The 14,042-nt window shown below is 57.0% G+C and overlaps 1 protein-coding gene across 2 annotated transcripts; it reads left to right on the top strand.

Annotated features, from left to right (window-relative positions):
• Window positions 1-331: 331 nt before the first annotated feature.
• SNAI3 (snail family transcriptional repressor 3) lies at window positions 332-9,068 on the top strand. 2 transcript variants are annotated; one of them, XM_007994336.3, is made up of 3 exons: window positions 332-504; window positions 5,055-5,675; window positions 7,798-9,068. In XM_007994336.3, the coding sequence occupies exons 1-3, from the start codon at window positions 429-431 to the stop codon at window positions 7,977-7,979; spliced, it is 879 nt and encodes a 292-aa protein (XP_007992527.2). In that variant the 5' UTR covers window positions 332-428; the 3' UTR covers window positions 7,980-9,068. The 2 variants fall into 2 exon arrangements, with proteins under 2 accessions (XP_007992527.2, XP_072871745.1); XM_073015644.1 differs by having other exon boundaries at window positions 397-504; window positions 1,225-5,675.
• The last annotated feature ends 4,974 nt before the right edge of the window (window positions 9,069-14,042 follow it).

Here is a 14,042-nt window from a genome sequence, read left to right as displayed (position 1 = left end):
CGGCCGATGCTTCCACGCTGTGCGGACTGGAGGCCAGGTCGGTTTCCACTCAGCTTTGAACTCTGCCCTTTCATTCACGGCGAGTGGGCGGCCAGGCCCGAGAGGTCGGTGTGTGACTCGGCGGCGCGCGCGCCAGAGAAGTCCCGTGGGGAGGACACCGGTGGCCACGCGCGCCCCGCCCCGCCCGCGCACCTGTCCTGGGCGTGTTGCCCGCGGCCCCGCCCCGCCCTCAGCTCCGCCCCCGTGGCCCCGCCCCACTCGCGCCGGGCGCTGGTTGGCGGAGGCGGCGCGCTATGCTAATGAGCCTGACCCCTTCCGCACCTGCCCGGGCCCGGCGCTGCCCGCAAGCGCCCGCGGACTCAGCAGTCCGGACCCGGGCTCGCCCCTCCCGCCCCAGCCCGCCCCGGCCTGCCGCCCGGGAGGGGAACATGCCGCGCTCCTTCCTGGTGAAAACGCACTCCAGCCACAGGGTCCCCAACTACCGGCGGCTGGAGACGCAGAGAGGTACGGGCTACCCGATCCCCGAGCCCCTCCCGGGACACGACCCTGCGGGGCGGGAGACAGAGAGAGGCCCCTGGGAGCGGGGAGTCGGGGGACACCTGTCCCAGGTGGGAGGAGAAGGAGCCAGTGCCTCTGCGCAGGGGCTGCGGCTGCAGGAAGGTAGGTGGCCCACGGGTGCCTCCACTTCAGGGCACTGAGCCCCGCCTCCGGCAGCGCGGGGGAGGTTCTCTCCCCACTTGGAGGAGTTTTCTAAGCCCCGAAGTCTCCCTGGAACTCACCTCTTAAATACGGCCGCCTGTCCCCACCACTACAGCCCCAGCTAAAGGGACCCTGGAGTCATCTTCCTGGCACACACATTTGGGAGGGGTCGCGGGGTGGTGCGAGGGAGGGAGGGAGGGAGGGAGGGCCGTCTGGGGTGGCCTGGCTGAGGGACCCCCAGCGCATGCTGACTGGGGGTGTGAGCACAGGGGATGGTGAGGAGGAGGACTGATGGGCTCTTTCCGGTGCAAAGGCACTGCCCCTCCTGCATTCAGTTCAGGTGAGCCTCCTCCCGTAGCCTGCCTCCCTCCCCCACCTCCCCTCACCCCAGAAGCCCTCTTGCTCATCCTGGTAGGCTTGCCTGGGCAGGCTGGGCTAAAGGGCTGCAATCCTCCACACACTGGCTAGCCTGGGGAGATGGGTGCCCAGCAACTGGGCTGTCCGTTCATTTCTATTGCCTGCTAGGCTTAGGGACACGAGAGAAGAGGACTGTGTCCTTCACAGGACAGCCTGCCACACGGGCGGTGAGAGCAGTCCCCACCTGGCTTGGCAGCTTCTTGGGACAAAGACCCACCGAGAGGCACCGGCGGACACAGTGGTCAGGACTCATGCTCTGTGGTTGGTAGGGGAGAGCAGGAAGGGCACTGCTGGGGCAGGGGCCCCCAGCAACACCCCCAAGAGGCCTTTATCCCAGCTCAGAACCCAGAGTTGGGTGTAGGGGGGGATCCCACCTGGACCCACACCCGCGGCCCAGGCTGCCACCAGGAGGTGCCAGCTAGGACCGTGCTTTTCAAATGTGCATTTTGAAATCAGTTTCATGAGTCACCACCAACAATTTTGTAAAATAAAATAGAGCAGAAACATGGTGAAGGACACTGGCTTCAGTTATGTGTATGTGGATGCACATGTAACTACAGATGTGATGGAAAATGGAATTTACGTGGGTCATAGTTGCAAGTTTCAAAGTGTTGTTTGGGGTCCATCCGAGTGTGCAAATCTGGGTAGCTGTGCTGGGCCCAGCGGCCAACTGTCGTGAGTAGCCTTGCTGCCCGCAGTGCTCTCTGCTTCCCGCCCCTGCTTCCCTCCTCACTGTAGCCCCAGCTGCATGGCTTTCTGACAGTCAGAGGGCCCTGGCGACTTTCTGCCAAGATGTTACCCCAGGATAGACCTGAGGTGCTGGGGTTTGGGGCCCCTCAATCTTTCCTTCTATGGCTCCCTAGGGAACCCCTGAAGCCAGCAAGGTACTTAACAGTCTCTTCAACTGGGTGTGGTGGCTCATGCCTGTAATCTCAGCACTTTGGGAGGCCAAGGCGGGCAGATCACATGAGGTCAGGAGTTCAAAACCCGCCTGGCCAACATGGCGAAACCCCGTCCCTCCTAAAAATACAGAAGTTACCTGGGTGTGCTGGCGGGTGCCTGTAATCCCAGATACTCAGGAGGCTGAGGTAGGAGAATCGCTTGAACCCGGGAGATGGAGGTTGCAGTGAGCCGCGGTCACACCCCTGCACTCCAGCCTGGGCGACAGAGTGAGACTCTGTCTCAAAACAAAACAGTCTCTTCTCCCCAGGATCTGGACTGCAGAATGAATAAAAAAGCAAACACAACCCAGAGAGTATTGGGAAAGCATTTAAAATCCCAGCAGAAACACATGGTCAGCCTGATGGGCGAGACTGTCTCTTGCTCCGTCCTGCCTCTGGGCTCAGCCACTGGGCTCACAAACAGGGTCCTGGCTCTGTGACAATACCTGGAGGCAGAAAGGTAGCCATGTCTTAGAGATGGAGACAAGAAATGGTGACTTTCTCCTGCCAAGAGGCCCCAGCAAAGCCGGGAAACCCGGGGCTCCCCGAGTGCTGTCTCCCCAGAACTCTCTTGGATGCTGCCTCTTATCCTGTCACTGCCCTCACTTCTGGGTGGACAGAAACCTGATGACTCTGTAATTAGGAAGACTGAGGGTGGGAGAAGGTCAGGTCAGGAGAGAGTGGCAGATGGGAGATGTTCCTTTGAATTCCCTATTTCTCATCCTCACCGTGCTTGTTATTGTCTCTTTTTGTCAATCCTACTGGGTGTGAGCGTCTCATTGTGATTGCGATTTGTACTTCCCTGATGGCTAATGGCATTGAGCATCTTTGCGTGCGTTCATTGGCCATTTGTGTATTGTCTTTGGAGAAACAGTTATTCAAATTCCTTGCCCAGGCCAGGTGCAGTAGCTCACGCTTGTAATCTCAGCACTTTGGGAGGCTGAGATGGGCAGATCACTTGAGGCCAGGAGTTTGAGACCAGTCTAGCCAATGTGGCAAAAACCCGTGTCTACTAAAGATACAAAAATTAGCTGGGCATGGTGGCAGGTGCCTGTAATCCCAGCTATCAGGAGGCTGAGGCAGGAGAATCGTCTGAACCCAGGAGGCAGAGGTTGCAGTGAGCTGAGATTGCGCCATTGCACTCCAGCCTGGGCAATGAGAGTGAGACTCCATCTCAAAAAGGAAAAAAAAAAAAAAGGTGGGGTGGGGCAGGCATGGTGGCTCATGCCTGTAATCCCAGTACTTTGGGAGGCTGAGGCAGGCAGATCTACAAGTTCAAGAGTTCAAGACCAGCCTGGCCAACATGGTAAAACCCTGTCTCTACCAAGAATACAAAAATAAGCCAGGCGTGATGGCACGTGCCTGTAATCCCAGGTACTCGGAAGGCTGAGGCAGGAGAATTGCTTGAACCTGGGAGGCGGAGGTTGCAATGAGCCAAGTTAGCGCCACTGCACTCCAGCCTGGGTGACAGAGCACAACTCCAGCTGGGGAAAAAAAATAGCCAGGCATGGTGGTGCACACCTGTGGTCCCAGCTACTTGGGAAGCTGAGGCAGGAGAATCATTTGGATCTGGGAAGTGGAGGTTGCAGTTTGCAGTGAGCTGAATTCACGCCACTGCACTCCAGCCTGGGTGACAGAGCAAGACTCTGTCACACACACACACAAAAAGGCCAGGCGCGGTGGCTCATGCCTATAATTCCAGCACTCTGGGAGGCTGAGGTCAGGAGATTGAGACCACCCTGGCTAACAGGGTGAAACCCTGTCTCTACTAAAAAATACAAAAAATTAGCTGGGTGTGGTGGAGGGCGCCTGTAGTCCCAGTTATGCAGGAGGCTGAGGCAGGAGAATCTCTTGAACCCAGGAGGCGGAGGTTGCACTGAGCAGAGATCACGCCACTGCACTCCAGCCTAGCGACAGAGGGAGACTCTATCTTAAAAAAAAGAATCCCTTGCCCATATTAAAATTGTATTATTTGTCTTTTTATTGTTGACTTGCTAACATCCTTTATATGTTCTAGTGTTCTAGATGCTATTCCTGATCAGAGGTCTGATTTGCAAATATTTTCTCCTATTCTATGGGTTGTCTTTCTCTACCCAAAGCCTCAGCATGGAGGTAGAAACAGAGCCAGAGATCTATTTTAACACATCTAGAGTAAGAAAGGGATTGAGGGCTGTTGGGAGGTTTTGGCTTTGGGGAAATACAGAATTTAACTCTTGCCTGCAGACTAACCTGTTTATTTGGGGGCTGCTACCCTTAAGTGGACCAACCACGTGGTGTGTGGTGTGCCGGCCCCCAAATTCGGGAACCACCGTCCTGGGGAGGAGCCCAGCCAGGGGCAATTCTGAAAGCCTGGGCCAGAGCACCCCAGCCATGTGGCTCGGCTGCATTGAGAGCACAGAGAGTGGGCACTGGTCAGTGGTCAGGGAGGCTTCTGAGCTCACTGCCTCATTATCCACGAAAGGAGATGCCCGAGGGGTAACTGTTGGGTGACTGGAGGGTGATTAGTTATGAGGGGGCTGATTTTACACTCAGTCAGCTCCTTGCTGCCAAGCGTCTGACTTATGGGTGCTGCGTGGGCGCCTGGAGGATGCCGGCCCAGGCTGGTACCCCTCTGCGGAGGCGGTGGGGGGGCACTCATCAGAGGGACCCGCCCAGCCGAGGCGTAAAGGCCCTCCTTTAGCCACGAGGCTTGTTTCATGTTCCTGAACACGAAGGGTCCCGTCAGATGTTTCTTTGTGTTTAAAGAGGAAGTGAGATTCACGCTCTAGACCGCGGGGCCTTCTCGTTCTAGATGACTCCATTCCTGGCCATGCTGTCACTTCCCTGCACAGCACCGCCAGCTCCCTTGCAAGCTGGGTCTGCATGCGGGCTCCCGGCTACACCTCCCCATGCCAGGCTGCTGATGGGCAGGGATTGGGCCCATGAATCGGAGCTGGAAACACAAAGCGCTGGGGACTCAGTCTTCATCTGTATATTCTCTCCCCTCCACCCCTCTAGAAATCAATGGTGCCTGCTCTGCCTGTGGGGGGCTGGTGGTGCCCCTCCTCCCCCAAGACAAGGAGGCCCCTTCTGTGCCCCGTGACCTTCCCCAGCCCTGGGACGGCTCCTCAGCCATCGCCTGCATCTCCCTGCCCCTCCTTCCAAGGATCGAGGAAGCTCTGGGGGCCTCTGGGCCAGACGCCTTGGAAGTCAGCCGGGTCCACCCTTGGGCCAGCCGGGCCCCCATTGTACCCCTCAAAGACAGCCTGAACCACCTCAACCTGGCCCCACTGCTGGTGCTACCCACACAGTGGTCCCCAATCCTGGGCCCAGACGGGCACGGGGCTCCAGAAAAACTGCTTGGGGCTGAGCGGACGCCCCGAGCTCCCGGCGGCTTCCAATGCTTCCACTGCCACAAACCCTACCACACCCTGGCCGGGCTGGCCAGGCACCGGCAGCTGCACTGCCACCTGCAGGCGGGGCGCGTCTTCACCTGCAAGTACTGCGACAAGGAGTACACCAGCCTGGGTGCCCTCAAGATGCACATCCGCACCCACACGCTGCCCTGCACCTGTAAGATCTGCGGAAAGGCCTTCTCCAGGCCCTGGCTGCTGCAGGGCCACGTCCGCACCCACACAGGTAGGACAGGGTGAAGGTCTGCAAGGATGGTCTGGGCTGGGGGAAGAGGGAGGGCTGTGGGAGTTAGAAAAGGAAGAGGGGTGATTTTATAAACAATTCAGCTTCTGCCTCCTGACTTATCTGTACAGAGTCCCACAGACCACAGACTAGAGGCCAAAAGTCCAAAGTCCAGGTGTCAGTAGGCGCCAGTGCAGGAGCCACGCCTGTAATCCCAGCACTTTGGGAGACTGAGGCGGGAGGATCACTTCAGGTCAGGGGTTCAGGACCAGCCTGGCCAACACAGCAAGACCCCAGTCTCTACTAAAAATAGAAACTTAGCTGAGTGTGGTGGCACCTGCTGGTAGGCCCAGCTACTTAGGAGGCTGAGGCAGGAGGATCACTTGAACCCAGGAGGTTGAGGCTGCAGTGAGCTGTGGTCATGCCACTGTACTCCAGCCTGAGCAACAGAGCAAGACCCCAACTCAAAACAAAATAAAACAAAAAACCGGCTGGTATGGTGGCTCACACCTATAATCCCAGCATTTTAGGAGGCTGAGGTGGGTGGATCACCTGAGGTCATGAGTTCGAGACCAGCCTGGCCAACATAGTGAAACCCTGTCTCTACTAAAAATACAAAAATTAGCCGGGCATGGCAGTGCACACCTGTAATCCCAGCTATTGGGGAGACTGAGGCAGGAGAATCACTTGAACCCAGGAAGTGGAGGTTGCATTGAGCCAAGATGGTGCCACTACACTCCAGCCTGGTGACAGAGCGAGACTCTGTCTCAAAAAAAAAAAAAAAAAAAAAAAAAATCAAAAAAATAATGCCATTAAAGTACAAAAGTGGCCTGCTCTTCCCAAGAGCCAGCCAGCAGCCTCTGCCCAGGCTTTCTGTCAACCTCAGCATGCAAAGAATAAAAACAGAAAGGAAGAAAGGGCTCCAGGAATAAGCTTCAGTCTCCACATGAGGCCCAGAGGTTCACACTTTTGTTTTTATTTTGGTCTGAGGCAGGGTCGCACTCTATTGCTCAGGCTGGAGTGCAGCGGTTTGATCGCAGCTCACTGCAGCTTTGACTGCCTGGGTTCAAGTGATTCTCATGCCTCAGCCTCCTAAGTAGCTGGGACCATAGACAGGCATCACCATGCCCAGCCAATTTTTAAATTATTTGTAGAAACGGGGGTCTCGCTATGTCGCCCAGGCTGGTCTTGAACTTCTGGGCTCAATCTGTCTTCTCACCTTGGCCTCCCAAAGTGCTGGGATTATAGGCATGAACCGCTGTGCCCAGCTAGTTCACACTTTTTCTAACTGGAGGTTCCCTACCCCCTAAGTCATGACTCTTGTGACTGGGACCTTCTGAGTCACACCTGGATGCAGGCCAGAGGGAAGGCCTTTTCCAGGTCTCCAGGAAATTCTTTCCGGTTTTTCTCAACCCTTTGATGAGGAGACCCCCCACATCCCCTTTCCAGGCCAAAGGGCCCTGGGGCTTGGTGCCCTCAGCCTGGGAGTGAGGAGTGTGGGGAGGCCCTGCAGGAGGCTGGCCTGGCTAGGAGCATGCCTGGCGCCCCACCAGCAGGAATGCAGTGCTCTGGGTCCTTCAGGGGCTTCAGGCTGGGGTCTCTCAGGACTCTATGGGGCTACAGGAATGGACACACGATTCCCAGTCACCCTTCCCTTTACAGGTGTTGGGCCAAGGTTCAAACAGGACTTTGTCCGGACGCCATGTTGTTCTGATGGGAGGTGGTTCCTAAATGCTGCCTCCTCGAAGTCCCCAGCTTTACCCCTGCTCTGGATTCTGCTGGAGCTGGCCAGACCCCCCTACTTGCCTGTCAGTGGCCAGGAACAGCTGCCAGAGGCCCCCAGTGCTTCCCCCATCCTCTTCCAGTGGCCGAGGCCCCTGGGAGGGCTATTGCAGCAACATTAGGAGATCTAAAGCCTGTGGCCGCCTGTGCTTCTCAGAGGGTCTTCAGGTGTGTCTCGCCCAGGTGTGGCGTGCCACCCCGTCCCCACACAGCTCAACCCTGGGTGCTCGGGCTGTGAGCATTTGTAGGAAAGGGATGGGAGTATCCACTGATGGTCACAGTGGGTGTTTTAGCCTTCAGGCCACCTTCCATGGTGTCACCGGCCCTCTTCTTCCTCCCCCAGGGGAGAAGCCCTATGCCTGCTCGCACTGCAGCAGGGCCTTTGCCGACCGCTCCAACCTTCGGGCCCATCTGCAAACGCACTCGGACACCAAGAAGTACCAGTGCCAGCGCTGTGCCAAGACCTTCTCCCGCATGTCCCTCCTGGCGCGGCACGAGGAGTCTGGCTGCTGCCCAGGCCCCTGAGAGGCATGTAGTCGGTGCAAGTAGGAGGGATGGTCCTCGCCCCGACGGCTGGTGTCCCTCCTGCCGCCAGAGGAGCCGGGAGTCTGGGAGGGCAGGGCCTGGCTTCACACTTGGTGCATCCTCCATATCTGTGTCCAGTCAGAACCAAAGACATCCAGCGGGGCCACCGGGGCGGAGGACACTCACCCAGACCTCCCACCCCACAGAGCCCACTCAGAGGAGACTCCTCTCCTAGCGAAGACTTTCATCAGAACAAGAGCCATGGTTCCATTTCAATGTGGTCAGGTCTCTGGGTCTGCCCTTCCAAGAGTCAGAGCCTTGGGGAGGTGGTCACCAGCACGGTGACCACCGGCACTGCTGCCAGATGACTTGCAAGGCTGCCTCGTTCCCTTGCAGCAGAAATGAACAGTTTGGACTTACAGTGAGCACGGCCATGCGGTCCTTCCTCAGTAGGCACAACTACCTCTCAGCCGGCCCCTGCCAGCCTTTGGTTTGGGGTCTGGGACAAGTTGTCCCGTGTCACACATCTACGCGCATGTGCACAAACATGTACACACACGCGCCCTCCCCACCTCACCAGACTCTCCAGAAGATGGGGCAGGCCTGGGGGAGCCCACAATTGGTGGTTCGGGTGTGTTGGAATCAGACGGGGTGCCTCTGGGATTTGTCCTGCTCAGAGCCTCAAGGGGCTGGGATCTCAGGGCACTCAACTTCCCAGGCAAGAACAGCCATGGGGTAATAAATGGTCTCTGCACACCTGCATGTCCCATTCTTCGAAGCTTTGCGTCTCGGCCAATCCCCTGGTTCTGTGGAGGAGGTGGGACTCTGAGAAACTCCCTGAGACAGCAGGATTTGGGGATCACCTGGGGCCTTCAGCCACCAAGTAGGCAGGAGACTCTGGGTCAGGGCCTGCCACTGTGAAAAACTCTTCTGAGAAGTGGGGATGCTGCCATCAGGTGAGCAGGGGCACCGTCGTGGGCAGAAACCAGCACAGAAGTGGGAGAGTATCCCGCGGCACAGAGGAACAGCCAAGAGGCTCCAGCTTGTGCTGGGTAGAGGGCCGACACCAAGGCCGGGGCAGGTGCTGTGCGGCTGGGGACAGTGAGTCCTCCCTGCTGCCTGGTCAGAAGAGAGGACTCAGGGCTCCTGCTGCAGCCCTCACACGCTGCGAGGGTCTGACGTGATCACTGCTGTCTCGCAGAGGGTCTGGGCCTCTGTTGAGTCCCAGACCCTTGCCCTGCTCTGCTGAGACACTGTGCCAAATCGGCATGGTTGTCTGCACCCAACATCCCCATCCCCGGAGTCCTGCTCCCACCGTACAGTGGGATGGCGGCATTTCCTTCTTACACGTGGCCTCTTCTCACCGCCAAGCTGCTGGGTGGCCACCCACTGGGCTGGTCCTCCTCTTTCCAGCATGTCTCAACCTCTCCAGCTCAACCCCAGGGGCAGCGTCCAGGAAGGAGCGAGGAGGCCGCTCCTAGTCCCTGATGCCTTCACTGATGAGGACAGTGGAGGGAGGTTTCTGGGAGGGGCACCCGCTGACGAGGACAGTGGAAGGAGGTTTCTGGGGGGGGATACCCGCTGACAAGGACAGTGGAAGGAGGTTTCTGGGGGAGACACCCGCTGACGAGGACAGTGGAGGAGGTTTCTGTGGGGGACACCTGTTCCTCAGGAGGGTTGGCCCGTTGTCAGCTCAACCCCAGGGGCAGCGTCCAGGAAGGAGTGAGGAGGCCGCTCCTAGTCCCTGACGCCTTCACTGACGAGGACAGTGGAGGAGGTTTCTGGGAGGACACCTGTTCCTCAGGAGGGCAGTGGAAGAGGTTTTCTGGGGGGACACCTGTTCCTCAGGAGGGTTGGCCCGTTGTCAGCTGCTCTGCTTCTGGCTCCAGCCAGGAAGCCATCATTGTCCTGGTCCTGGAATGGAGCCATGTGGAGAGCAGCAAGGGCTCCCCTTGCTCCCCAGAGCCCGCTGAGCCTCCTGTCCATCCGTCTGCCCATGAGAATATTCAGGAGGGCTCACAGGGACCACACACAAAGCACCTTGTTGCTCAGCCACTTGGCTACTCCAGTCCCAACCTGGGCAGTGAGAGCCCCACTCGGGGCAGCCTGCGGCAGATCAGCCTGGCTAACACTTGCCAGGTGCTAACGGGCCCTTGGGCAGATGGTTTGACGACACCTGTTTGAGAAGCCTTGGGGACATCCCAGAGGAAACTTGACCTAGACCTTGGGCTCCTCTGGACTAAGGGTGACCTTGAGTAAACAGACCCCAGGAGAGCTCGGGCTGCAGCCGCTACCAGCCTCCATGTGAGCTGGAGGACTGAAGACACTGAGAAAGCCTCTCTCACATTCCTGGACCAGGACCACTGCCTCCCCCACAGGGATTGGCCGTCCCCAGAGAGGGAGGCACCCACTCAGCTGCCATAACAAAGGCCCCCAGCCTGAGTGGCAGAAACAACAGAGTTTCATTCTCCCCCAGTTCTGGAAGCTGGAAGTCCCAGATCCAGGTGTCGGCAGGGCTGGTTCCTTCTGAGGCTGTGAGGGCGGGGCTGTTCCAGGCTTTCTGGTGGCTTTGGCTTCCCATGGCGTCTCCCTGGTGTGTGTGTTTCTGTCTCTCCTCTTATGAGGACACAGTCATGTTGCCCTGCTCCAGGAGGCCCCCATCTCAACTCATGACATCTGGAAAGCCTCTATTTCCAAATATAGTCACATTCGGAGGGCCTGAGAATTAGGACTTCAACATACGTAAGTGGGGGACACCATTCCACCTAAACAGCCAATGGGAACACAGGGCTTTGCCAAGAGTTGCTTTGAGAGTCCTTGCACTCAGTGCTGAGGAGAGGGGGGCCTCACCCTCTTCTTCTTTCCCTCAGTCTACAAAGGATCATGAGGCCAGGGCATGGGGGCTCACACCTGTAATCCCAGCCCTGTGGGAGGCCAAGGCAGGTGGATCACTTGAGCCCAGGAGTTTAAGAACAGCCTGGGCAACATGGCAAAACTCTGTCTCTACTAAAAATACAAAAAAAATGAGCTGGGTGTGGTGGCGCACCCCTGTAGTCTGAGCTATTCAGGAGGCTGAGGCAGGAGGACTGCTTGTGCCCAAGAGGTGGAGGTTGCAGTGAGCCAAGATCATACCACTGCACTCAGCCTGGACGACAGACCAAGACCCTGTGCAAAACCAAAAACACACACAAAGGATCATGGGGGACAGCTGATCTTAACTGATGGAGTTTACTAGAAGCATCTCCTTCAAAGGTTGTATCCAAGTCACCTTCCCCAGTGGTCACGGCTGTTTCCTGACCCATCTCCTCTCCCTCATCCCCATCAGGGCAAAGGCAGGGGACAGGCCAGCACCCGGGTCTTGAGGAGGAGTAGGGTTAGAAGCCTGCCCTCCAGAGCCCCCTTCCTCCCAACTGTCTCCCGGAGCTCTTGCCTCCTCTACTTCACGGTCAGGCTGCCAGGGGTGAGGGTCTCCACCGGCCTGGAAAAAGGCAAGAGCTCCAACCACGGTTTCTGTCAAGCTGTTAAGTCTCAGCATCTCATAGGAGGCCTTTTTTTTTTTTTTTTTTTTTTTTTTTTTTTTTTTTTGTAGCATCCAGATCCCTAAAGGAAGCTATATTGTAAATTGTGTTCTATTTCTGGGTCCCAATATCTAAATGAGGCGACTGCACCTGTTGGGAATGAAGGACAGGAATTTCACAAGCCGAAAATAAAGCTGAATGTTTTCCCTTCTGTCTCAGCCCATGGAAAATGCTCTTATATTTATATCTGGGCGGGCAGGGGCTGGGAGGGAGAGAACGGGCTGGCAGAGAGAGGGGCAGAGGAAAGGCAGGGCACCTGCCGGGGGCCTGGGGTGTAAAGAATGGAGAAGCCACTCCACTTAGGGCAGGTCCGGCCCAAGTCAGAGGCAGCGAGGGCGGCCAGCCCCACCAGGACACCCCCAGCCACTGCCCACCAGCCCCGCCCTTCACTGCTGGCCTCTCCTCCTTGTTCTGCCTGACCATGCCCAGGTTAACCTGGGGTGTTCACTTAAAATCTGGGCTTCTAGAGCCCTCTCCAACACCTGCAGCTTGAGCACCAGGAAGGGGGCGTCTCGGCCTTGCTCACAGTCTCCGGGGCCTCGGGGCCTGGCAAGTTATTCCTCCCAGGACTCAGGCCTTCCTTTCCCCACCCAAATCTTCACTCGTCACATCCACTCTCCTCCCTCTTCCAGGGGTACTGTCAGAGTCTTTCTCCCGGGCGGGAGGCGGGGCACGGATGGACAGGAGGCTGCAGGACTTGAGCACACTGGAAGCGGGTGTTTCAGTTATGGCCCAGTGATGTCTGGGTGAGTGCGAGCCTAGGAAATCCCTGAGGATCCTGGACAAGAGGAAGAGGGTGTCCCAAGCTCTGAAAGGTGGGGGCTGCACCCTCCTCACAGCAGGAAAAGTCCCCTGATGACGTCTCCCCTGACAGCACACGGCAGGCCTCAGACAGGACCCACACCAGGGTGTGCAGGAAGGAAAATTAGTGGCCCTGCGTGACTCTCACTGTTCTCTGACTCATAGTGTAAAAGCAAAGAGAATGCCTGGCCTCCTAGAAACAGGTGTTGAGGGACAGCGGGCCTCTGGGTGACCGGGTCCCTCTCCCCACTCCCTGTTGAAAGAAACTTATCCCGAACGCCAAAAGGCGCTAAGGTTATTGCCTTCGTGTCCAAGAGCCCAGAGCATCCTATAAATATCATTTTGGCCCAGAATAATCAGGGGGGTTCTCTAGGTGTTTGAAAATAGCCTGCTTGTTACTATGTATATTCAGATAACCCACTCCCGGCCTCCACTCGCGTGGCTAAGTATAGCTCCCTGGCAGAGTTCAATGGAACAAAAGCTTCCAGGCCTGCCCGACCTCGTGGATGGTAGAACATTCCCGGAGGAGCACCTCAGCTGCCATGACTCGGAGGCGCTCAGAGAGAGGTTGGCACTGACCTGGTCACCTCCCATCTCCCACTCTTGAGCCAGATCAATCTGTGGGCCTCTCAGCAAGCAAGAGGCATTCTTGTCAGACCCAGGAGCAAGGTGCTCTGATGCCAGTTTTGTCCTCCTTGCAGGGTTGAGTCAGTCACAAAGCCTTGGTTTCTTCATCTATGAAAGTGGGATCGTGCGAACTTCTATGTCAGAATTAAAGAGAACTCCAAGTAAACCATAAAAAACCAAAGGCTGCGGCCGGGCGCGGTGGCTCAAGCCTGTAATCCCAGCACTTTGGGAGGCCGAGACGGGTGGATCACGAGGTCAGGAGATCGAGACCATCCTGGCTAACACGGTGAAACCCCATCTCTACTAAAAAATACAAAAAAACTAGCTGGGCGAGGTGGCGGTGCCTGTAGTCCCAGCTACTCGGGAGGCTGAGGCAGGAGAATGGCGTGAACCCGGGAGGCGGAGCTTGCAGTGAGCTGAGATCCGGCCACTGCACTCCATCCTGGGCGACAGAGCGAGACTCCGTCTCAAAAAAAAAAAAAAAAAAAAAAAAAACCAAAGGCTGGCCGGGTGTGGTGGCTCATATCTGTAATCCCAGCATTTTGGGAGGCTGAGGTGGGTGGATCATCTGAGGCCAGGAGTTTGAGACCAGCCTGGCCAACATGGTGAAACTCTGTCTCTACTACAAATACAAAAATTAGCCAGGCGTGGTGGGCACCTGCAATCCCAGCTACTCAGGAGGCTGCGGCAGGAGGATCACTTGAACCTGGGAGGCGGAGGTTGCAGTGAGCTGAGATCGCCTCACTGCATACCGCCTGGGTGACATAGCGAGACCCTGCCTAAAAAAAAAAAAAGAAAAACCAAAGACATTTAGGACACCCAAAATAAAACTGCCAACCTAAGGAACACCCTCAGCTTTGACTCCTCTCAGGATCTCTATTTCTGGACGCCAGGTTCTGGCTGCAGGGAGTCTGTCTTCGCAGCCATCCCTGGCCCAGCCCACGGCACTGCCTGAGAGCTGCTCAGCACCTGCCCCGGGGTTGGGTAGAGCTGTATCATGCGAATGGGCAAAGGTGGCAGAGTTTCACACCCAGGGCCCAGCCTAACAGGGTAGATA

Source organism: Chlorocebus sabaeus, chromosome 5 (assembly GCF_047675955.1).
Source record: "Chlorocebus sabaeus isolate Y175 chromosome 5, mChlSab1.0.hap1, whole genome shotgun sequence".
NCBI classification, from domain to species: domain Eukaryota; kingdom Metazoa; phylum Chordata; class Mammalia; order Primates; family Cercopithecidae; genus Chlorocebus; species Chlorocebus sabaeus.
This window is presented reverse-complemented; position numbering and strand designations above follow the sequence as displayed.